Source organism: Triturus cristatus, chromosome 3_2 (assembly GCF_964204655.1).
Source record: "Triturus cristatus chromosome 3_2, aTriCri1.1, whole genome shotgun sequence".
Lineage (NCBI taxonomy): Eukaryota > Metazoa > Chordata > Amphibia > Caudata > Salamandridae > Triturus > Triturus cristatus.
In genome coordinates this window covers 11,124,724-11,152,400 of record NC_140584.1, presented here as the reverse complement: position 1 = coordinate 11,152,400, position 27,677 = coordinate 11,124,724, and the positions used below count along the sequence as shown (strand labels likewise).

Genomic DNA, 27,677 nt, shown 5'->3' with positions numbered 1-27,677 from the left:
CCCAACCCATAGGGCTTATGTTGACCATCCCTTCTGTCACCCCCACCCATAGGGCTTATGTAGCCCATCACTACTGCCACCCCAACCCATAGGGCTTATGTTTCCCAGAACTACTGCCACCCCCACCCAAAGGGGACCTGTTGCCCTTCACTACTGCCACCCCCACCCATAGGGACTTTGTTGCCCATCACTACTGCCACCCCCACCCATAGGGGACCTGTTGCCCATCACTATTGCCACCCCCACCCATAGGGCTTATGTTGCCCATCACTACTGCCACCCCAACCCATAGGGCTTATGTTGACCATCACTACTGCCACCCACACCCATAGGGGACCTGTTGCCCATCACTCCTGCCCCCCACCGATAGGGCTTATGTTTGCCCATCACTCATGCCACCCCCACCCATAGGACTTTTGTTGTCCATCACTACTGCCACCCCCACCCATAGGGCTTAAGTTGCCCATCACTCCTGCCACCCCTACCCATAGGGCCTATGTTGACCATCACTACTGTCACCCCACCCATAGGGCTTATGTAGCCCATCACTACTGTCACCCACACCCATAGGGCTTATGTTGCTCATCACTACTGCCACCCTCACCCATAGGGCTTATGTAGCCCATCACCACTGCCACCCCAACCCATAGGACTTATATAGGCCATCACTACTGCCACCCCAACCCATAGGGCTTATGTTGCCCATCACTACTGCCACAACCACCTATAGGACTTATGTTGACCATCACTACTGTCACCCCCACCCATAGGGCTTATGTTGCTCATCACTACTGCCACTCCCACCCATAGGGCTTATGTAGCCCATCACTACTGCCACCCCAAACCATAGGACTTATGTAGCCCATCACTAATGCCACCCCCACCCATAGGGCTTATGCTGCCCATCACTACTGCCACTCCCACCCATAGGGCTTATGTAGCCCATCACTACTGCCACCCCAACCCATAGGGCTTATGTTGCCCGTCACTACTGCCACCACCACCCATGGGGCTGATGTTGACCATCACTACTGTCACTCCCACCCATAGGGCTTATGTTGCTCATCACTACTGCCACCCCCACCCATAGGGCTTATGTAGCCCATCACTACTGCCATCCCAACCCATAGGGCTTATGTAGCCCATCACTAATGCCACCCCCACCCATAGGGCTTATGTAGCCCATTACTACTGCCACCCCCACCCATAGTGCTTATGTTGCCCATCACTACTGCCACCCCCACCCATAGGGCTTATGTAGCCCATCGCTACTGCCACCCCAACCCATAGGGCTTTTGTTTCCCAGCACTACTGCCACCCCAATCCATAGGGGACCTGTTGCCCATCACTCCTGCCACCCCCACCCATAGGGTTTATGTTGCGCATCACTACTGCCACCCCCACCCATAGGGCTTAAATTGGCCATCACTCTTGCCACCCCCACCCATACGGGACCAGTTGCCCATCACTCCTGCCACCCCCACAGGGGACCTGTTGCCCATCATTCCTGCCACCCCCACCCATAGGGCTTATGTTGCCAATCACTACTGCCACCTCCACCCATAGGGCTTAAGTTGCCCATCACTCCTGCCACCCCACCCATAGGGGACCTGTTGCCCATCATTCCTGCCACCCCCACCCATAGGGCTTATGTTGCGCATCACTACTTCCACCCCCACCCATAGGGACTATGTTGCCCATAACTACTGCCACCCCCTCCCATAGGGGACCTATTGCCCATTACTACTGCCACCCCACCCATAGGGACTATGTTGCCCATCACTACTGCCACCCCCACCCATAGGGGACCTTTGCCCGTCACTACTGCCACCACCCATAGGGCTTATGTTGACCATCACTACTGTCACCCCCACCCATAGGGCTTATGTAGCCTATCACTACTGCCACCCCCATCCATAGGGACTATGTTGCCCATCACTCCTGCCACCCCCACCCATAGGGGACCTGTTGCCCATCACTACTGCCACCCCCACGCCATAGGGACTATGTTGCCCACACTACTGCCACCCCCACCGATAGGGGACCTGTTGCCCATCACTACTGCCACCCCCACCCATAGGGCTTATGTTGCCCATCACTACTGCCACCCCCACCCATAGGGCTTATGTAGCCCATCACTACTGCCACCCCAAACCATAGGACTTATGTAGCCCATCACTAATGCCACCCCCACCCATAGGGCTTATGCTGCCCATCACTACTGCCACTCCCACCCATAGGGCTTATGTAGCCCATCACTACTGCCACCCCAACCCATAGGGCTTATGTTGCCCGTCACTACTGCCACCACCACCCATGGGGCTGATGTTGACCATCACTACTGTCACTCCCACCCATAGGGCTTATGTTGCTCATCACTACTGCCACCCCCACCCATAGGGCTTATGTAGCCCATCACTACTGCCATCCCAACCCATAGGGCTTATGTAGCCCATCACTAATGCCACCCCCACCCATAGGGCTTATGTAGCCCATTACTACTGCCACCCCCACCCACAGTGCTTATGTTGCCCATCACTACTGCCACCCCCACCCATAGGGCTTATGTAGCCCATCACTACTGCCACCCCAACCCATAGGGCTTTTGTTTCCCAGCACTACTGCCACCCCAATCCATAGGGGACCTGTTGCCCATCACTCCTGCCACCCCCACCCATAGGGTTTATGTTGCGCATCACTACTGCCACCCCCACCCATAGGGCTTAAATTGGCCATCACTCTTGCCACCCCCACCCATACGGGACCAGTTGCCCATCACTCCTGCCACCCCCACAGGGGACCTGTTGCCCATCATTCCTGCCACCCCCACCCATAGGGCTTATGTTGCCCATCACTACTGCCACCTCCACCCATAGGGCTTAAGTTGCCCATCACTCCTGCCACCCCACCCATAGGGGACCTGTTGCCCATCATTCCTGCCACCCCCACCCATAGGGCTTATGTTGCACATCACTACTTCCACCCCCACCCATAGGGACTATGTTGCCCATAACTACTGCCACCCCCTCCCATAGGGGACCTATTGCCCATTACTACTGCCACCCCACCCATAGGGACTATGTTGCCCATCACTACTGCCACCCCCACCCATAGGGGACCTTTGCCCGTCACTACTGCCACCACCCATAGGGCTTATGTTGACCATCACTACTGTCACCCCCACCCATAGGGCTTATGTAGCCTATCACTACTGCCACCCCCATCCATAGGGACTATGTTGCCCATCACTCCTGCCACCCCCACCCATAGGGGACCTGTTGCCCATCACTACTGCCACCCCCACGCCATAGGGACTATGTTGCCCACACTACTGCCACCCCCACCGATAGGGGACCTGTTGCCCATCACTACTGCCACCCCCACCCATAGGGCTTATGTTGCCCATCACTACTGCCACCCCCACCCATAGGGTTTTTTTTGCCCATCACTCCTGCCACCCCACCCATAACGGACCTGTTGCCCATCACTCCTGCCACCCCCACCCATAGGGCTTATGTTGCCCATCACTACTGCCACCCTCACCCATAGGGCTTATGTTGCTCATCACTACTGCCACCCCCACCCATAGGTCTTATGTAGCCCATCCCTACTGCCACCTCAAACCATAGGGCTTATGTTGCCCATCACTACTGCCACACCCACCCATAGGGTTTATGTTGCCCATCACACCTGCCACCCCACCCATAGGGGACCTGTTGTCCATCACTCCTGCCACCCCCACCCATAGGGCTTATGTTGCCCATCACTACTGCCACCCCCACCCATAGGGCTTATGTTGCTCATCACTACTGCCACCCCCACCCATAGGTCTTATGTAGCCCATCACTACTGCCACCCCAACCCATAGGGCTTATGTTGCCCATGACTAATGCCACCCCTACCCATAGGGCTTATGTTGCCCATCACTACTGCTACCCCCACCCATAGGGGACCTGTTGCCCATCACTACTGCCACCCCCACCCATAGGGACTATGTTGCCCATCACTACTGCCACCCCCAACCATAGGGCTTATGTAGCCCATCACTACTGCCACCCCAACCCATAGGGCTTATGTTTTCCAGCACTACTGCCACCCCCACCCATAGGGGACCTGTTGCCCATCACTACTGCCACCCCCACCCATAGGGACTTTGTTGCCCATCACTACTGCCACCCCCACCCATAGGGGACCTGTTGCCCATCACTACTGCCACACCCACCCATAGGGACTTTGGTGCCCATCACTACTGCCACCCCCACCCATAGGGGACCTGTTGCCTGTCACTGCTGCCACCCCCACCCATAGGGCTTATGTTGACCACCACTACTGTCACCCCCACCCATAGGGCTTATGTAGCCCATCACTACTGCCACCTCAACCCATAGGGCTTATGTTGCCCATCACTACTGCCACCCCCACCCATAGGGTTTATTTTGCCCATCACTCCTGCCACCCCACCCATAACGGACCTGTTGCCCATCACTCCTGCCACCCCCACCCATAGGTCTTATGTGTCCCATCACTACTGCCACCCTCACCCATAGGGCTTATGTTGCTCATCACTAATGCCACCCCCACCCATAGGTCTTATGTAGCCCATCACTACTGCCACCCCAACCCATAGGGCTTATGTTGCCCATGACTAATGCCACCCCCACCCATAGGGCTTATGTTGCCCATCACTACTGCCACCCCCACCCATAGGGGACCTGTTGCCCATCACTACTGCCACCCCCACCCATAGGGACTATGTTGCCCATCACTACTGCCACCCCCACCCATAGGGGACCTGTTGCCCATCACGTCTGCCACCCCCACACATTGGGACTTTGTTGCCCATCAGTACTGCCACCCCCACCCATAGGGGACCTGTTGCCCATCACTACTGCCACCCCCACCCATAGGGCTTATGTTGCCCGTCACTACTGCCACCCCAACCCATAGGGCTTATGTTGACCATCACTACTGCCACACCCACCCATAGGGCTTATGTTGTCCATCACTACTGCCACCCCCACCCATAGGGCCTATGTTGACCATCACTACTGTCACCCCACCCATAGGGCTTATGTAGCCCATCACTACTGCCACCTCAACCCATAGGGCTTATGTTGCCCATCACTACTGCCACACCCACCCATAGGGTTTATGTTGCCCATCACTCCTGCCACCCCACCCATAGGGGACCTGTTGCCCATCACTCCTGCCACCCCCACCCATAGGGCTTATGTTGTCCATCACTACTGCCACCCCCACCCATAGGTCTTATGTAGCCCATCACTACTGCCACCCCAACCCATAGGGCTTATGTTGCCCATGACTAATGCCACCCCCACCCATAGGGCATATGTTGCCCATCACTACTGCCACCCCCACCCATAGGGACTATGTTGCCCATCACTACTGCCACCCCCACCCATAGGGGACCTGTTGCCCATCACTACTGCCACCCCCACCCATAGGGCTTATGTTGCCCGTCTACTGCCACCCCAACCCATTGGGCTTATGTTGACCATCACTACTGCCACACCCACCCATAGGGTTTGTGTTGCCCATCACTCCTGCCACCCTCACCCATAAGGGACCTGTTGCCCATCACTCCTTAGGGCTTATGTTGTCCATCACTACTGCCACCCCCACCCATAGGGCTTAAGTTGCCCATCACTCCTGCCACCACAACCCATACGGCCTATGTTGACCATCACTACTGTCACCCCCACCCATAGTGCTTATGTTGCTCATCACTACTGCCACCCCCAACCATAGGGCTTATGTAGCCCATCACCACTGCCACCCCAACCCGTAGGACTTATGTAGCCCATCACTACTGCCACCCCCACACATAGGGGACCTGTTGCCTGTCACTACTGCCACCCCCACCCATAGGGCTTATGTTGACCATCACTACTGTCACCCCCACGCATTGGGCTAATGTAGCCCATCACTACTGCCACACCCACCCATAGGGCTTATGTTGCCCATCACTACTGCCACCCCCACTCATATATATATTATATATTATTATTCAAAAACACAAGAGCAACCCTAATGTCCCTGCGAACCGGGTAAGTACAACGTACTGAAAAACAATGTTCACAAGGAACTCATTTGGAATTCATTTCCTAATAACAAACAACATCAATAGTTGTCATAGAATGAATCTTTCACTAAGTTAACAAAAAGTTAACACATAGAGTAAGCCTACACACAGAAATTATTTCACAAAGCCTCAGCCGAGGTCTTTTATTGAATTAGAAAATTGTCAAAACACATATTAAAACATATCATATATACAATATTCCTCTCTTATTCTATTATATTTACAGTGCAAAGTGACCCCAGTGAAACCATAACCATACACACACTAATATACAAAAAACTTTGTAAAAATGACAAAAAAAGAAGGGGTTATTGGAAAAGTTTAAACAAGGACAGTTGTGTAAATGTTGTAATGGTGCAGTCGGAGATGTCTCTTATTATGTATGTCGACGACGTTTCGACCCACTTCTAGATGCCGGGTCTCATCAGGACTGTTAATATGGGGACTGGTGAAAGAAAAAAGAGGAAGTATGACTATGTTGGACAGAATAAAAATATTTCTAATTAAGCACTATAAGGGTATTATATATATAGTAGCAGGCTACACTTCCACCCAGAGGTGGTGACCTGTCCTTGATTCTCCAGTCCTTGGAGTGTAAATGGATAGACAAATGTGGGTCTATTAAGAAAGGTCTGAACAATCTCGAGGAGTGGCGTAAATTCATTAGCCTGCATTAGACATACAAAAAGTGTTCAGCTAACTATATCTTCTCTATACAGCACTGTTTTTATTGATGTTGTTTGTTATTAGGAAATGAATTCCAAATGAGTTCCTTGTGAACATTGTTTTTCAGTACGTTGTACTTACCCGGTTCGCAGGGACATTAGGGTTGCTCTTGTGTTTTTGAATATTGATTGTGCAGTTTTTTCTGCAAGAGCTTTATATAATATATATTGCTTTTACCCAAAGAAAGTCTTACTTTGGGTGTTTTGTCTTGTAATTGTTGTGTCTAATTGTGTGTATGTTTATATAGTGTAGAAACTGTATAAAATATAGTGACCCAAATAAAATATAAGTCACTAGACTATGTCAGAGAAAGAGGCTCCCCTATATACTGAAGAGTATATTGCAAGAATCATTAGTGGCCCCTCTCTTTTTTCAAATACCACACAACCTATAAACTCCAATCCCAGGGCGGTGTTATTGGATAAATTAGAACGTGCTAAAAAGAAGCATGTCCGAACCGAATTACATGCCCGAATGTTGACTGAGTATTTACGGGCTAATATCATCCCGCAGGGATTAATTGTGAGAAATATCCCAGGTATTTTTAGAGACGACAATAAATTCAAAGGTGGTTTCTCTAACATATCAACTACATGCTCAAGACACTGGATGGTCTTGGGCATCGAGACTGCTTTAGAACACAGTAAGCAGGAACTGATTGAAATCGAGAATCTGGAGAAAGAACTATTTGGCTGTGATAACGTCGAAGAATCAAAAGCAGCCCTAGAGAAATTAAATAAAACTATACTAGAATTCAATACCTTTGAGCTAAAGAAAAAAGCAGACAAAGTCCAAAAAGATATCCACGCTTACAGTAAGGAAAAAGCTTTTCCTTATCTGGTGGAAGATTTCTACGTACAACCACAACAATTCAAAAAGAACGTCACCTGGGGACGGTTCAAGAATAACAGCCTGGTTGGGTTCTCTGAATCATCAGCAGGGTCAGAATCCTCAGACGACGCAGGGGAGGGCACAAGTGCACTGCCAAGACAACAAGTACAACAGCCTTTTTTAGGACAGGCCCAGAGGGGAAGGGGATCCAATCGGAACCAGCGAAGAGTATGGCACCAGTTTGCCGGCGAAAGGCAAACGCGCCGCCAATACTACAAATGGGGCCCGAACAACTAGTAATACAAAGTAATCTCCATATTAGAGACCCATATCAACAACTGGGTAATAACAGCAGAGAAGTATTGAGTAATTTAGACACCACTATGAAGGCTGATACCATACATAACAAGGAGTGTATACCAATTTTCAACTTATCCAACCATGTTATGAACTCCCACGAGCTATCACTCCTCAGTAAGGGTCTGTCCTTTGTTTTGACGGAATCCACAAACTTTTTTCAATTGCAGACTGAGTTACATAAATTCTTCAGGTCATTACGTTTAAAAGTCTTTTTCTGTGACCGTGCACAAGTCCCCACTAATCCTAGATCTCTAATGCGTCCTAAATCCACCTTCTTTCCAACAAACGTTATGATGCCACCTGAAGTCATAGCTTTTGAGAAGGGGGTTTTGGAGGATATCTCGATTTTGAAGACACAAAAAAAATTCACTCCATACAACATCTCAAAACATGAACGAGAAGCCTTGATTTCCTTAAAGAACAACGACCAGATTATTTTGAAACCCGCCGATAAGGGTGGCGGTATAGTCATTCAGGAAAGATCGAAATATGAAGCTGAAATCATGAGGCAAATCAGTAATGAAGAACATTACAAAAAATTGCCCCGGGATCCCCTGAAAGACATACAAAAGTCAATACAGTCTGTAACATCGAAGGCTTTAGAAGATGGCTTCCTAACAAAACCAGAATTCGATTTTTTGAATAAAACCCACCCTAGGACACCGGTCCTATACACTCTACCCAAAGTGCATAAGGACTCGGAAAACCCTCCAGGCAGACCTATTCTATCTGGCTGCGGGTCTGTAATGGAACCGTTGGGCCACTATATTGATAGTTTCATCAAGGGGTTTGTACCAGATTTGCCAACATATGTCCGAGACAGTACCCACATGATCAATCTGATAGAAAATATGGAGTACAATCCAGAGACGGAGACCCTGGTTACAATGGACATCAACTCCTTGTATACCAACATTCCCCAAACTGACAGTATTAAAGTAATCGAACAAATTTTGAATAAAAGACCTGCACCATTGGAGATCCCCACAGAGTTTATAACTGACCTGTTGAACATTGCTTTGACTAAGAATTATTTCAGTTTTAATTCTGACTATTATCAACAATGTTCCGGAACTTCAATGGGCGCTATTTTTGCCCCAAATTTGGCGAATCTTTATGTTGGGGACCTAGAAGAGAAGTTTATCATCAACAACAACAATCCTTTCCACACGAACATCAAGTGTTGGAAAAGGTATATTGATGATATTTTCTTTGTGTGGGTAGACACCAAAGATTTGGATGACTTCATGACATATTTACATACTTGCCAGTCTGCATTGACCTTCACCTATTTTAAGAATAAAGAAATGGTTCCCTTTTTAGATCTCAAAATTAGATGTAAAGGCGACCATCTAGATGTCACTCTGTACCGGAAGCCGACGGATAGGAATACCTTATTACAATACAACAGTTTCCATCCAAGGTCACTCAGAGATGGCCTACCTTATGGCCAGTTTCTGAGGCTGAGACGAAATTGTACAGAGAAACAAGACTTTTTCATAGAAGCCAATCTTTTGAGTGAGAGGCTACGAGAAAGGGGATATCCCAAGAGATTGGTTAAAACCTCAATGAAGAGGGCGTGGTTCAGTCCGAGGGAGGTTCTATTGGAGAAGTCAGTGAGAGAACCTGTAAAGAAAGTCGTATGCGTCACCACTTTCTGTCCGTGGAGTACACAAATACAACGGACAATTAAGAAACACTGGTCTACCCTTGTCACTTTAGATTGCTGCAAAGAAATGCCCCTTTTTTCTTTTAAAAAAGGAAAGAACATCAGAGACCATCTGGTACACTCGGACACGAGCATATGTAAAAAAGAAAAAAGTATACAGGAACTTTGGTCATTGCCAGCAGTAACAGGGCACTACAAATGCGGGAACTGTGTGGCCTGTAGCCTTACTAGAGAAACCAAATTTTTTGAACATGGAGACATCAAGATCAAATTGCAGGCACTAACGAATTGTTCTACTCCTAATGTCATCTATTGCATTTGGTGTCCATGTGATCTAATCTATATTGGACAAACCATGCAACCAGTAAAGGCACGGATAGGCCAACACAGGAGTAGAATTAGATGCAGAGTGTTGAATGCCCCCCTGGTCGATCATTTCATTGAAAAAAACCACACAGCTAATGATTTGTCCTGGCAGGTGGTAGAGAAGGCTACACTTCCACCCAGAGGTGGTGACCTGTCCTTGATTCTCCAGTCCTTGGAGTGTAAATGGATAGACAAATGTGGGTCTATTAAGAAAGGTCTGAACAATCTCGAGGAGTGGCGTAAATTCATTAGCCTGCATTAGACATACAAAAAGTGTTCAGCTAACTATATCTTCTCTATACAGCACTGTTTTTTCACATCCTAGCAACTTTTGTAACAGTGAGTAGTTAACGAACATAAAAAGTACCTTGTATTACAATGTTCTCGATGTACAATAATCCAAATGGTATAATGTAATGTCAATGCGGTTTGACTATGTAATGATGACTGTGTAATGATGGTAATGAAATCTAATATGTGAACCCGACCATACAATGTGTGAATATGAACTAAACTATTCTGAGATAGAAGCAACATTGTAATGAATGTGGATCATTGTGGTGTCTTTGCGCATCAGACAAAAGAATGTATTACCATGTCTCTGCAATCTATATCTTGACTCTATCCTAAGGTTTTTCTATAGTCGACATAAATAAATAAAAAAGTTAACTAAAGGTGAAAATATGAAAATACTGCAAAAGGTGACATTTAGAATAATAACAATAGAGGACCATTTCATAAAAACACCCTATGGAATATAGCTAGAGAGTGGGTACGGGCAATATTCTGTCAAATCATGTTGTTAATGTGATTTTTGTCCCATTCCAAGATGGCCACCGCATCGTAAATTTACTCAAAAGTATAGGATAGAGTTCTCTCAATTTTAAACGTACTAAAACTCATATCGGGCATCAAGACTCGATTGTGGAGATGGGGTATTGACATCTTATCGTGAAGAGTCCTTTCACAATTTTTCATGTCGAAATAGACAAGTTGGCCATGAAATATTTCCAATCTAAGATGGCCACTCCCATCCAAATCTCTGACACATACAACTTCTTAGGAGACTATCCCAATCTAAAATGGCCACTCCATCGCAATCTCCCGAGATGCAGTCTCTTTTTCGATCCTATGTATATAGCGATAGTGATGGACATAGACTCTTCAACACTGAGGCACATTATCTATTAGAATGTATGTATTGGTCATTGGAACTATAGCGAAAATACTTCGCGCTATTTTTAGCCATTACAAGATGGCCGCCTCCAAATCTCTGACACATACAACTTCCTGGGAGAATATCCCAATCTAAGATGGCCACTCCATCACAATCTACCGAGATGCAGTCTCTCTTTTTCGATCCTATGTATATAGCGATAGTGATGGACATAGACTTTTCGCCACTGAGGCACATTATCTATTAGAATGTATGTATTGGAACTATAGCGAAAATACTTCGCGCTACTTTTAGCCATTACAAGATGGCCGCCATTATTCCCCTTATTGAATCGGACATAAAAGGAGAGCGGACACGCGCTCTGCGAGTCTAGGAGCCAGCGTGATTCGGTCCGTTGAAGACAAGACACGAACTAATAGCGTGTTGGAGGTGAAATTCAATTGCCAATAGTATCGCGGAACCCCCCTGCATTGCAACATTACAACTCAGCAAGAATGTGAGTACTTGCAATCAGTGATAGAGTCAAACGGTTGTGAGAATGATGTATAGAACATCATTCTCACAACATCTCCTAACATCTCCTGAGGCGGAAGCCGGGAGACCACTCGCCACTACTTTTAAAATTGTAGTCACTTACTTGTTGTTTTTACGGGCACGTTCTCTCCCTGAGCACAATCCCTCTGCATCTTGACTCACTCGAGCCCCCCAAACAGCGGATAGTAGCGCTGTCTCGGGCTCCGTGGAAAGATTGCCGCCATTGCCGATTGACCAGGACACGCCCTCTACCGTGAGGCCACGCCCCCAGCCAGAAATCTAAATAAAGGGCGCCGAATCCAAACGGTATTTAGAAAATCTCTTAACATCTCCTGAGGCGGAAGCCGGGAGACCACTCGCCACTACTTTTAAAATTGTAGTCACTTACTTGTTGTTTTTGGGCACGTTCTCTCCCTGAGCACAATCCCTCTGCATCTTGACTCACTCGAGCCCCCCTAACAGCGGATAGTAGCGCTGTCTCGGGCTCCGTGGAAAGATTGCCGCCATTGCCGATTGACCAGGACACGCCCTCTACCGTGAGGCCACGCCCCCAGCCAGAAATCTAAATAAAGGGCGCCGAATCCAACGGTATTTAGAAAATCTCTTAACATCTCCTGAGGCGGAAGCCGGGAGACCACTCGCCACTACTTTTAAAATTGTAGTCACTTACTTGTTGTTTTTACGGGCACGTTCTCTCCCTGAGCACAATCCCTCTGCATCTTGACTCACTCGAGCCCCCCAAACAGCGGATAGTAGCGCTGTCTCGGGCTCCGTGGAAAGATTGCCGCCATTGCCGATTGACCAGGACACGCCCTCTACCGTGAGGCCACGCCCCCAGCCAGAAATCTAAATAAAGGGCGCCGAATCCAAACGGTATTTAGAAAATCTCTTAACATCTCCTGAGGCGGAAGCCGGGAGACCACTCGCCACTACTTTTAAAATTGTAGTCACTTACTTGTTGTTTTTTGGGCACGTTCTCTCCCTGAGCACAATCCCTCTGCATCTTGACTCACTCGAGCCCCCCAAACAGCGGATAGTAGCGCTGTCTCGGGCTCCGTGGAAAGATTGCCGCCATTGCCGATTGACCAGGACACGCCCTCTACCGTGAGGCCACGCCCCCAGCCAGAAGTTCCCTTCCATAAAACATGGGCATCCCTAGGAAGCGCAGCGGACGAGCGCAGCGGGCGCGACGATGGCGCGCCGAAGGCGCGCCTAAGGCAAGCCCGTCTGCGCCCGTCCGCGCCAGAACGAGCCAGGAGCCAGGCACAGGAGAGCAAGTGAGGATTTCTTATTCCAGGGATTCCTTATGCCACCTCAATCTGCCTGTTCAACAGACATGTTCCCACTCACTGAGGGGAGATTCATGCTTCACCCACTGCCCCCACTGTCCTTTTAAACTTACTTCCTCTACTAACAAGCACCACCCTCAAACGATCATCAACATGGCCCTGATCAACTGCAGGTCTCTGCCCAAACACGCCCTTGAGATACGCCTACTCATCGAGGAACACCACCTAGAGATTCTGTTTCTTACAGAAACATGGCTTGCGCCTGATTCAGACGCAGATATAGTACAGGCCCTACCTCACGGATTCCAGATTCAACACCTGAACCGCCCTAAGGGCAGGGGAGGAGGGATTGCCATCATATTTAAAGAGTCTCTCGCTTGCAGATTTCTAGACAGCCCCCTGGCGGACTGTGAAAATACTCATTTCTCTATTCAAATGTCCCCCTGTATCTCCCTCGCAGGAATTCTCATCTACCGCCCTCCAGGAGCTATGGGGCAATTCCATAACTCACTTCTAGAATGCTCCTTGGCCATGGTCAGTACACAGCCCAACCTCCTAATTTTAGGGGACCTTAATGTCCATTTCGATAATAGCAAAGACGAAACAGCCACTGAACTGATCTCAGACCTGGCAGACAACCAACTCCACTTGCAAAACAATCTTCCCACACATAATCGTGGACACCTGCTTGATCCCATCTTCTGCAATTTTCCCGACCTTGTGGTGGGTACACCGATCCCTGTACCATGGTCCGACCATCTGCTCATCCCTTTTATTTGGCGAATCCAGTCCACACCTCCTTCTACCCAAGCACCCAGCAGACCTTCCCGCCCTTGGGCGAATCTGGACATCGACAAATGGAAACAAGCATTAGAGGACACCAGGCCACATCCCGAATTGAACCCTCATCTGGCAGATGCGAAGTTCACGTCCTGGGTTGTTAAATCGCTAGACACAGTCCTTCCCAAAAAACTGCATCGGAAACCTAGGAAAAAAGCCACCTCTCCGTGGTTCACCCAAGAGATACGCCTCCTTAAGAAAATTTGCAAGCGAGCGGAAAGAGTTTGGAGGAAAAATTTTGATTCTAATAGTAAAAATGACTACAAACATACTATTCTCAATTACAAAAAGGCTCTAAAAAATGCTCAAATATCCTTTTTTAATAAAAAAATTAGAGAGGCATCCTGTTCGTCCAGAGAAACGTTTCTAATTGTGAAAGAACTTTTAAAGACACCTACGCCATCTGTCACGCATAATCTCTCGGACAACCATTGTAATGAGCTAGCCACGTTCTTCGACCTTAAAATTCAAAAAATCCTCCAACACCTTCCCCCTCTTCTCTCTGAAGACCCCATTCCTCCTCACCTGCCGCAGTGCCAGAATGGGGATTCAGAACTCATCAGCTTCCTTTCCATCAGTGAGGCAACCTTAGGGCCCATACTTCATTCCCTTAAAAGCGGTTCCCCGCATGACCCAGCGCCAGTGAGACATCTAAAACAGGTCGCCCCCACCATCCTAACACCTATGGTGAACCTGATAAATTCTTCCATAGAAAGTGGAACGGTTCCCTTAAATTGGAAGAAGGCTGTGGTAAAAGCTTTAATCAAAAAGCCTAATCTCGACCCTGGTAATTTGGCCAACTTCAGGCCGATCTCCCTTCTTCCAGGTATTAGCAAGATGGCTGAAAAGTTTATTAATGGTCAGCTAACAAATTATCTGGAATCCAACAACCTGCTTAAAACATCTCAAACCGGTTTCCGCCCGGGCCAAGGCACTGAGACAGCGATGGTGGCGGTTGTCGAAGAGGCTAGGAAGATCATTGATGCAGGAGGATCAGTGGCAGTGATCCTTCTGGACCTCAGTGCGGCATTCGACACCGTCAACCACGATGTCCTGGTACAACGGCTGGAAAACCTTGGGATCTCGGGTCTGGCCCTCTCTTGGCTCAAATCCTATCTCCACAATCGCTCCTTCCAGGTAGCGGATGGCGATTTTATCTCCAGGGAGACCCCGGTACGTTGCGGAGTGCCCCAGGGCTCGTCCCTGAGCCCGACGCTCTTCAACGTGTATATGTCGCCCCTGGAGAAAATTGTCGTCCCGTATTGCATTAAACTTCTGACCTACGCCGACGACACACAGCTGGTTGTCTCCCTCAGTCGGCCAGAGAATTTTACCACCGACCTGCACTCCTGTCTGGGGGACGTAGTCAGCTGGATGAACGCCTCACAACTAAAACTCAATGGGGATAAAACTGAGCTAATGGTAATTGGCAATCAGTCCCACTTCCGACCGGAGTCTCTATGGCCCCCGTGCATGGGTCCCCCCCCAACCCCTAAAACTGACATCAAAAGCTTGGGGATTTGGTTGGACCATAACCTGTCCCTAAGCACCCAAGCAAGGAACACGGCTGGAATCTGCTTTGGCCTACTCCGTACCTCCCGCAAGATCCTCCACCTACTTCCCTTCCAGTCAAGAAAGCTACTCTTACAGGGCCTCATCCTTTCTAGACTGGACTACGGAAATGCCCTATATCTCGGCGCACCTAAAAAAGTCATAGCCAGGCTGCAGGTGGTGCAAAATGCTGCTGCCCGGATTCTCACAGGCACAAAAAATCGCTGCTCTGCCAAACCGGCGATTAGAGCACTCCACTGGCTGCCCGTGGAGCAAAGGGTCCAGTTCAAAGCCCTGTGCCTAACCCATAAAATTCTCCATGGGAAAGCCCCGCCCATCCTTAAAGACCTCGTGGTCCCTCACACCACGAGTAGAACTCTTCGTTCCTCTAATGCCCACCTCACCCAAATACCCAGGTTCAAGAAAGCTCGCTCCGGAGGCCGGCGGTTTTCCTATCAGGCGTCTAAAATTTGGAATGCCCTTCCTCCGGACCTCCGCGCCCAACCCAACCTTCTATCCTTTCGTAATTCTCTAAAGACGTGGCTGTTCCCTTAACCTCCCTTCGCTTTCGCCTGACTTATTTGATTTTCCTCAGCGCTGGGACGCTCTCGGGCAGCCATGCGCTTTATAAATCCCATTCAAATCAAATCAAATCAAATCATAATGAATTTGCTTCTTTTTGTATATCACAGTCGTAGCGCAAAAACAGCAGGTCGCATCCCTCTAGAATGATGGGGCTTCAATAAAATAAGGAATATCCATAGTAAAGAATCCCAAGTAAGTGTTTCACTGGGATAAGTGACACCATGGTGCTAATATGGGAAATCATTTAATCTAAGTAAATATCCCTATTCTTCATGCATTAGGATTTCCATTCCACTCTGACTGAATTCATCCATATAAGTGGAAGTTATAAGTAGACGCTCTATTGGCCAAGTGAGTATATTTGATTTTTACACTCTGTGGTGTACTGCTAAGAAATTGTCTAAATTTCTTTGTGAACACAGGCCTATAATGACAAACATATATCCATTGTCTATAGGTGCTGATACCATTAAATAATTTGCATACGGGATCCAACATGGACATGTGTATGCTTTAAACTAGGTAAGCCTGCTACTATATATATAATACCCTTATAGTGCTTAATTAGAAATATTTTTATTCTGTCCAACATAGTCATACTTCCTCTTTTTTCTTTCACCAGTCCCCATATTAACAGTCCTGATGAGACCCGGCATCTAGAAGTGGGTCGAAACGTCGTCGACATACATAATAAGAGACAGCTCCGACTGCACCATTACAACATTTACACAACTGTCCTTGTTTAAACTTTTCCAATAACCCCTTCTTTTTTTGTCATTTTTACAAAGTTTTTTGTATATTAGTGTGTGTATGGTTATGGTTTCACTGGGGTCACTTTGCACTGTAAATATAATAGAATAAGAGAGGAATATTGTATATATGATATGTTTTAATATGTGTTTTGACAATTTTCTAATTCAATAAAAGACCTCGGCTGAGGCTTTGTGAAATAATTTCTGTGTGTAGGCTTACTCTATGTGTTAACTTTTTGTTAACTTAGTGAAAGATTCATTCTATGACAACTATTGATGTTGTTTGTTATTAGGAAATGAATTCCAAATGAGTTCCTTGTGAACATTGTTTTTCAGTACCCCCACTCATAGGTCATATGTAGCCCATCACTACTGCCACCCCAACCCATAGGGCTTATGTTGCCCATCACTAATGCCACCCCCACCCATAGGGCTTATGTAGCCCGTCACTACTGCCACCCCAACCCATAGGGCTTATGTTGCCCGTCACTACTGCCACCCCAACCCATAGGGCTTATGTTGACCATCCCTTCTGTCACCCCCACCCATAGGGCTTATGTAGCCCATCACTACTGCCACCCCAACCCATAGGGCTTATGTTTCCCAGAACTACTGCCACCCCCACCCAAAGGGGACCTGTTGCCCTTCACTAATGCCACCCCCACCCATAGGGACTTTGTTGCCCATCACTACTGCCACCCCCACCCATAGGGGACCTGTTGCCCATCACTATTGCCACCCCCACCCATAGAGCTTATGTTGCCCATCACTACTGCCACCCCAACCCATAGGGCTTATGTAGCCCATCACTACTGTCACCCCCACCCATAGGGCTTATGTTGCTCATCACTACTGCCACCCCCACCCATAGGGCTTATGTAGCCCATCACCACTGCCACCCCAACCCATAGGACTTATATAGGCCATCACTACTGCCACCCCAACCCATAGGGCTTATGTTGCCCATCACTACTGCCACAACCACCTATAGGACTTATGTTGACCATCACTACTGTCACCCCACCCATAGGGCTTATGTTGCTCATCATTACTGCCACTCCCACCCATAGGGCTTATGTAGCCCATCACTACTGCCACCCCAAACCATAGGACTTATGTAGCCCATCACTAATGCCACCCCCACCCATAGGGCTTATGCTGCCCATCACTACTGCCACTCCCACCCATAGGGCTTATGTAGCCCATCACTACTGCCACCCCAACCCATAGGGCTTATGTTGCCCGTCACTACTGCCACCACCACCCATGGGGCTGATGTTGACCATCACTACTGTCACTCCCACCCATAGGGCTTATGTTGCTCATCACTACTGCCACCCCCACCCATAGGGCTTATGTAGCCCATCACTACTGCCATCCCAACCCATAGGGCTTATGTAGCCCATCACTAATGCCACCCCCACCCATAGGGCTTATGAAGCCCATTACTACTGCCACCCCCACCCATAGTGCTTATGTTGCCCATCACTACTGCCACCCCCACCCATAGGGCTTATGTAGCCCATCACTACTGCCACCCCAACCCATAGGGCTTTTGTTTCCCAGCACTACTGCCACCCCAATCCATAGGGGACCTGTTGCCCATCACTCCTGCCACCCCCACCCATAGGGTTTATGTTGCGCATCACTACTGCCACCCCCACCCATAGGGCTTAAATTGGCCATCACTCTTGCCACCCCCACCCATACGGGACCAGTTGCCCATCACTCCTGCCACCCCCACAGGGGACCTGTTGCCCATCATTCCTGCCACCCCCACCCATAGGGCTTATGTTGCGCATCACTACTTCCACCCCCACCCATAGGGACTATGTTGCCCATAACTACTGCCACCCCCTCCCATAGGGGACCTATTGCCCATTACTACTGCCACCCCACCCATAGGGACTATGTTGCCCATCACTACTGCCACCCCCACCCATAGGGGACCTTTGCCCGTCACTACTGCCACCACCCATAGGGCTTATGTTGACCATCACTACTGCCACCCCCATCCATAGGGACTATGTTGCCCATCACTCCTGCCACCCCCACCCATAGGGGACCTGTTGCCCATCACTACTGCCACCCCCACGCCATAGGGACTATGTTGCCCACACTACTGCCACCCCCACCGATAGGGGACCTGTTGCCCATCACTACTGCCACCCCCACCCATAGGGCTTATGTTGCCCATCACTACTGCCACCCCCACCCATAGGGCTTATGTTGCCCGTCACTACTGCCATCTCAACCCATAGGGCTTATGTTGCCTGTCACTACTGCCACCCCCACCCATAGGGCTTATGTTGACCATCACTACTGTCACCCCCACCCATAGAGCTTATGTATCCCATCACAACTGCCACCCCAACCCATAGGGCTTATGTTGCCCAGCACTACTGCCACCCCCACCCATAGGGACTATGTTGCCCAACTACTGCCACCCCCACCCATAGGGACTATGTTGCCCATCACTACTGCCACCCCCACCCATAGGGGACCTGTTGCCCATCACTACTGCCACCCCCACCCATAGGGACTATGTTGCCCATCACTACTGCCACCCCCACCCATAGGGGACCTGTTGCCTGTCACAACTGCCACCACCACCCATAGGGCTTATGTTGACCATCACTACTCTCACCCCCACCCACAGTGCTTATGTTGCCCATCACTCCTGCCACCCCTACCCATAGGGCCTATGTTGACCATCACTACTGTCACCCCACCCATAGGGCTTATGTAGCCCATCACTACTGTCACCCACACCCATAGGGCTTATGTTGCTCATCACTACTGCCACCCCCACCCATAGGGCTTATGTAGCCCATCACCACTGCCACCCCAACCCATAGGACTTATATAGGCCATCACTACTGCCACCCCAACCCATAGGGCTTATGTTGCCCATCACTACTGCCACAACCACCTATAGGACTTATGTTGACCATCACTACTGTCACCCCCACCCATAGGGCTTATGTTGCTCATCACTACTGCCACTCCCACCCATAGGGCTTATGTAGCCCATCACTACTGCCACCCCAAACCATAGGGCTTATGCTGCCCATCACTACTGCCACTCCCACCCATAGGGCTTATGTAGCCCATCACTACTGCCACCCCAACCCATAGGGCTTATGTTGCCCGTCACTACTGCCACCACCACCCATGGGGCTGATGTTGACCATCACTACTGTCACTCCCACCCATAGGGCTTATGTTGCTCATCACTACTGCCACCCCCACCCATAGGGCTTATGTAGCCCATCACTACTGCCATCCCAACCCATAGGGCTTATGTAGCCCATCACTAATGCCACCCCCACCCATAGGGCTTATGTAGCCCATTACTACTGCCACCCCCACCCATAGTGCTTATGTTGCCCATCACTACTGCCACCCCCACCCATAGGGCTTATGTAGCCCATCGCTACTGCCACCCCAACCCATAGGGCTTTTGTTTCCCAGCACTACTGCCACCCCAATCCATAGGGGACCTGTTGCCCATCACTCCTGCCACCCCCACCCATAGGGTTTATGTTGCGCATCACTACTGCCACCCCCACCCATAGGGCTTAAATTGGCCATCACTCTTGCCACCCCCACCCATACGGGACCAGTTGCCCATCACTCCTGCCACCCCCACAGGGGACCTGTTGCCCATCATTCCTGCCACCCCCACCCATAGGGCTTATGTTGCCCATCACTACTGCCACCTCCACCCATAGGGCTTAAGTTGCCCATCACTCCTGCCACCCCACCCATAGGGGACCTGTTGCCCATCATTCCTGCCACCCCCACCCATAGGGCTTATGTTGCGCATCACTACTTCCACCCCCACCCATAGGGACTATGTTGCCCATAACTACTGCCACCCCCTCCCATAGGGGACCTATTGCCCATTACTACTGCCACCCCACCCATAGGGACTATGTTGCCCATCACTACTGCCACCCCCACCCATAGGGGACCTTTGCCCGTCACTACTGCCACCACCCATAGGGCTTATGTTGACCATCACTACTGTCACCCCCACCCATAGGGCTTATGTAGCCTATCACTACTGCCACCCCCATCCATAGGGACTATGTTGCCCATCACTCCTGCCACCCCCACCCATAGGGGACCTGTTGCCCATCACTACTGCCACCCCCACGCCATAGGGACTATGTTGCCCACACTACTGCCACCCCCACCGATAGGGGACCTGTTGCCCATCACTACTGCCACCCCCACCCATAGGGCTTATGTTGCCCATCACTACTGCCACCCCCACCCATAGGGCTTATGTAGCCCATCACTACTGCCACCCCAAACCATAGGACTTATGTAGCCCATCACTAATGCCACCCCCACCCATAGGGCTTATGCTGCCCATCACTACTGCCACTCCCACCCATAGGGCTTATGTAGCCCATCACTACTGCCACCCCAACCCATAGGGCTTATGTTGCCCGTCACTACTGCCACCACCACCCATGGGGCTGATGTTGACCATCACTACTGTCACTCCCACCCATAGGGCTTATGTTGCTCATCACTACTGCCACCCCCACCCATAGGGCTTATGTAGCCCATCACTACTGCCATCCCAACCCATAGGGCTTATGTAGCCCATCACTAATGCCACCCCCACCCATAGGGCTTATGTAGCCCATTACTACTGCCACCCCCACCCACAGTGCTTATGTTGCCCATCACTACTGCCACCCCCACCCATAGGGCTTATGTAGCCCATCACTACTGCCACCCCAACCCATAGGGCTTTTGTTTCCCAGCACTACTGCCACCCCAATCCATAGGGGACCTGTTGCCCATCACTCCTGCCACCCCCACCCATAGGGTTTATGTTGCGCATCACTACTGCCACCCCCACCCATAGGGCTTAAATTGGCCATCACTCTTGCCACCCCCACCCATACGGGACCAGTTGCCCATCACTCCTGCCACCCCCACAGGGGACCTGTTGCCCATCATTCCTGCCACCCCCACCCATAGGGCTTATGTTGCCCATCACTACTGCCACCTCCACCCATAGGGCTTAAGTTGCCCATCACTCCTGCCACCCCACCCATAGGGGACCTGTTGCCCATCATTCCTGCCACCCCCACCCATAGGGCTTATGTTGCACATCACTACTTCCACCCCCACCCATAGGGACTATGTTGCCCATAACTACTGCCACCCCCTCCCATAGGGGACCTATTGCCCATTACTACTGCCACCCCACCCATAGGGACTATGTTGCCCATCACTACTGCCACCCCCACCCATAGGGGACCTTTGCCCGTCACTACTGCCACCACCCATAGGGCTTATGTTGACCATCACTACTGTCACCCCCACCCATAGGGCTTATGTAGCCTATCACTACTGCCACCCCCATCCATAGGGACTATGTTGCCCATCACTCCTGCCACCCCCACCCATAGGGGACCTGTTGCCCATCACTACTGCCACCCCCACGCCATAGGGACTATGTTGCCCACACTACTGCCACCCCCACCGATAGGGGACCTGTTGCCCATCACTACTGCCACCCCCACCCATAGGGCTTATGTTGCCCATCACTACTGCCACCCCCACCCATAGGGTTTATTTTGCCCATCACTCCTGCCACCCCACCCATAACGGACCTGTTGCCCATCACTCCTGCCACCCCCACCCATAGGGCTTATGTTGCCCATCACTACTGCCACCCTCACCCATAGGGCTTATGTTGCTCATCACTACTGCCACCCCCACCCATAGGTCTTATGTAGCCCATCCCTACTGCCACCTCAAACCATAGGGCTTATGTTGCCCATCACTACTGCCACACCCACCCATAGGGTTTATGTTGCCCATCACACCTGCCACCCCACCCATAGGGGACCTGTTGTCCATCACTCCTGCCACCCCCACCCATAGGGCTTATGTTGCCCATCACTACTGCCACCCCCACCCATAGGGCTTATGTTGCTCATCACTACTGCCACCCCCACCCATAGGTCTTATGTAGCCCATCACTACTGCCACCCCAACCCATAGGGCTTATGTTGCCCATGACTAATGCCACCCCTACCCATAGGGCTTATGTTGCCCATCACTACTGCTACCCCCACCCATAGGGGACCTGTTGCCCATCACTACTGCCACCCCCACCCATAGGGACTATGTTGCCCATCACTACTGCCACCCCCAACCATAGGGCTTATGTAGCCCATCACTACTGCCACCCCAACCCATAGGGCTTATGTTTTCCAGCACTACTGCCACCCCCACCCATAGGGGACCTGTTGCCCATCACTACTGCCACCCCCACCCATAGGGACTTTGTTGCCCATCACTACTGCCACCCCCACCCATAGGGGACCTGTTGCCCATCACTACTGCCACACCCACCCATAGGGACTTTGGTGCCCATCACTACTGCCACCCCCACCCATAGGGGACCTGTTGCCTGTCACTGCTGCCACCCCCACCCATAGGGCTTATGTTGACCATCACTACTGTCACCCCCACCCATAGGGCTTATGTAGCCCATCACTACTGCCACCTCAACCCATAGGGCTTATGTTGCCCATCACTACTGCCACCCCCACCCATAGGGTTTATTTTGCCCATCACTCCTGCCACCCCACCCATAACGGACCTGTTGCCCATCACTCCTGCCACCCCCACCCATAGGTCTTATGTGTCCCATCACTACTGCCACCCTCACCCATAGGGCTTATGTTGCTCATCACTACTGCCACCCCCACCCATAGGTCTTATGTAGCCCATCACTACTGCCACCCCAACCCATAGGGCTTATTTTGCCCATGACTAATGCCACCCCCACCCATAGGGCTTATGTTGCCCATCACTACTGCCACCCCCACCCATAGGGGACCTGTTGCCCATCACTACTGCCACCCCCACCCATAGGGACTATGTTGCCCATCACTACTGCCACCCCCACCCATAGGGGACCTGTTGCCCATCACGTCTGCCACCCCCACACATTGGGACTTTGTTGCCCATCAGTACTGCCACCCCCACCCATAGGGGACCTGTTGCCCATCACTACTGCCACCCCCACCCATAGGGCTTATGTTGCCCGTCACTACTGCCACCCCAACCCATAGGGCTTATGTTGACCATCACTACTGCCACACCCACCCATAGGGCTTATGTTGTCCATCACTACTGCCACCCCCACCCATAGGGCCTATGTTGACCATCACTACTGTCACCCCACCCATAGGGCTTATGTAGCCCATCACTACTGCCACCTCAACCCATAGGGCTTATGTTGCCCATCACTACTGCCACACCCACCCATAGGGTTTATGTTGCCCATCACTCCTGCCACCCCACCCATAGGGGACCTGTTGCCCATCACTCCTGCCACCCCCACCCATAGGGCTTATGTTGTCCATCACTACTGCCACCCCCACCCATAGGTCTTATGTAGCCCATCACTACTGCCACCCCAACCCATAGGGCTTATGTTGCCCATGACTAATGCCACCCCCACCCATAGGGCATATGTTGCCCATCACTACTGCCACCCCCACCCATAGGGACTATGTTGCCCATCACTACTGCCACCCCCACCCATAGGGGACCTGTTGCCCATCACTACTGCCACCCCCACCCATAGGGCTTATGTTGCCCGTCTACTGCCACCCCAACCCATTGGGCTTATGTTGACCATCACTACTGCCACACCCACCCATAGGGTTTGTGTTGCCCATCACTCCTGCCACCCTCACCCATAAGGGACCTGTTGCCCATCACTCCTGCCCCCCACCCATAGGGCTTATGTTGTCCATCACTACTGCCACCCCCACCCATAGGGCTTAAGTTGCCCATCACTCCTGCCACCACAACCCATACGGCCTATGTTGACCATCACTACTGTCACCCCCACCCATAGTGCTTATGTTGCTCATCACTACTGCCACCCCCAACCATAGGGCTTATGTAGCCCATCACCACTGCCACCCCAACCCGTAGGACTTATGTAGCCCATCACTACTGCCACCCCCACACATAGGGGACCTGTTGCCTGTCACTACTGCCACCCCCACCCATAGGGCTTATGTTGACCATCACTACTGTCACCCCCACGCATTGGGCTAATGTAGCCCATCACTACTGCCACACCCACCCATAGGGCTTATGTTGCCCATCACTACTGCCACCCCCACACATAGGTCATATGTAGCCCATCACTACTGCCACCCCCACCCATAGGGCTTATGTTGCCCATCACTACTGCCACCCCCACCCATAGGGCTTATGTTGCCCGTCACTACTGCCATCTCAACCCATAGGGCTTATGTTGCCTGTCACTACTGCCACCCCCACCCATAGGGCTTATGTTGACCATCACTACTGTCACCCCCACCCATAGAGCTTATGTATCCCATCACAACTGCCACCCCAACCCATAGGGCTTATGTTGCCCAGCACTACTGCCACCCCCACCCATAGGGACTATGTTGCCCAACTACTGCCACCCCCACCCATAGGGACTATGTTGCCCATCACTACTGCCACCCCCACCCATAGGGGACCTGTTGCCCATCACTACTGCCACCCCCACCCATAGGGACTATGTTGCCCATCACTACTGCCACCCCCACCCATAGGGGACCTGTTGCCTGTCACAACTGCCACCACCACCCATAGGGCTTATGTTGACCATCACTACTCTCACCCCCACCCACAGTGCTTATGTTGCCCATCACTACTGCCACCCCCACCCATAGGGCTTATGTAGCCCATCACTACTGCCACCCCAACCCATTGGGCTTATGTTTCCCAGCACTACTGTCTCCCCCATCCATAGGGGACCTGTTGCCCATCACTCCTGCCACCCCCACCCATAGGATTTATGTTGCCCATCACTACTGCCATCCCCACCCATAGGGCTTAAGTTGCCCATAACTCCTGCCACCCCCACCCATACGGGACATGTTGCCCATCACTCCTGCCACCCCCACAGGGGACCTGTTGCCCATCATTCCTGCCACCCCCACCCATAGGGCTTATGTTGCCCATCACTACTGCCACCTCCACCCATAGGGCTTAACTTGCCCATCACTCCTGCCACCCCCACCCATAGGGTACCTGTTGCCCATCAATACTGCCACTCCAACCCATAGGGCACCTGTTGCCCATCACTACTGCCACCCCCACCCATAGGGACTATGTTGCCCATCACTACTGCCACCCCCTCCCATAGGGGACCTATTGCCCATCACTACCGCCACCCCCACCTATAGGGACTATGTTGCCCATCACTACTGCCACCCCCACCCATAGGGGACCTGTTGCCCATCACTATTGACACCCCCACCCATAGGTACTATGTTGACCATCACTCCTGCCACCCTCACCGATAGGGCTTATGTAGCCCATCACTACTGCCACCCCCACCCATAGTGCTTATGTTGCCCATCACTACTGCCACCCCCACCCATAGGGCTTATGTAGCCCATCACTACTGCCACCCCAACCCATAGGGCTTATGTTGCCCGTCACTACTGCCACCACCACCCATGGGGCTGATGTTGACCATCACTACTGTCACTCCCACCCATAGGGCTTATGTTGCTCATCACTACTGCCACCCCCACCCATAGGGCTTATGTAGCCCATCACTACTGCCACCCCAACCCATAGGGCTTATGTAGCCCATCACTAATGCCACCCCAACCCATAGGGCTTATGCCCCCATCACTAATGCCACCCCCACACATATGGCTTATGCTGCCCATCACTACTGCCACCCCCACCCATAGGGCTTATGTAGCCCATCTTTACTGCCACCCCAACCCATAGGGCTTATGTTGCCCGTCACTACTGCCACCACCATCCATAGGGCTTATGTTGACCATCACTACTGTCACTCCCACCCATAGGGCTTATGTAGCCCATCACTACTGCCACCCCAACCCATTGGGCTTATGTTTCCCAGCACTACTGCCACCCCCACCCATAGGGGACCTGTTGCCCATCGCTACTGCCACCCCCACCCATAGGGGACCCGTTTCCCATCACTACTGCCACCCCCACCCATAGGGGACCTGTTGCCCATCACTACTGCCACCCCCACCCATAGGGACTATGTTGCCCATCACTACTGCCACCCCCACCCATAGGAGACCTGTTGCCCATCACTACTGCCACCCCCACCCATAGGGACTTTGTTGCCCATCACTACTGCCACCCCCACCCATAGGGGACCTGTTGCCTGTCACTGCTGCCACCCCCACCCATAGGGCTTATGTTGACCATCACTACTGTCACCCCACCCATAGGGCTTATGTAGCCCATCCCTACTGCCACCTCAACCCATAGGGCTTATGTTGCCCATCACTACTGCCATACCCACCCATAGGGTTTATGTTGCCCATCACACCTGCCACCCCACCCATAGGGCTTATGTAGCCCATCACTACTGCCACCCCAACCCATAGGGCTTATGTTGCCCATCACTACTGCCACCCCCCCATAGGGCTTAAGTTGCCCATCACGCCTGCCACCCCCACCCATACGGTACCTGTTGCCCATCACTCCTGCCACCCCCACAGGGGACCTGTTTCCCATTATTCCTGCCACCCCCACCCATAGGGCTTATGTTGCCCATCACTACTGACACCCCCACCCATAGGGCATAAGTTGCCCATCACTCCTGCCACTCCCACCCATAGGGTACCTGTTGCCGATCAATACTGCCACCCCAACCCATAGGGCACCTGTTGCCCATCACTACTGCCACCCACTCCTATAGGGGACCTGTTGCCCATCATTACTGCCACTGCCATCCATAGGGACCATGTTGCCCATCACTCCTGCCACCCTCACCCATAGGGGACCTGTTGCCCATCACTACTGCCACCCCCACCCATAG

General features: G+C 51.3%; 1 protein-coding gene across 3 annotated transcripts in view; it reads left to right on the top strand.

Annotated features, from left to right (window-relative positions):
* The window catches only part of LOC146856679 (receptor-interacting serine/threonine-protein kinase 3-like), a 1,419,725-nt gene that overhangs the window by 1,229,873 nt on the left and 162,175 nt on the right, over nucleotides 1-27,677 (top strand). Inside the window, exon 10 of one of the 3 annotated variants that reach the window (XM_085647181.1) lies at nucleotides 16,489-16,553. The exons of the other annotated variants lie outside the window; for them this stretch is intronic. Within the exon in view, the coding sequence (XP_085503307.1) occupies nucleotides 16,489-16,508 (20 nt within the window). The 3' untranslated portion in view covers nucleotides 16,509-16,553. Of the gene's footprint in view, nucleotides 1-16,488; nucleotides 16,554-27,677 lie in introns of those variants that run through there. 3 annotated transcript variants of the gene reach the window in all.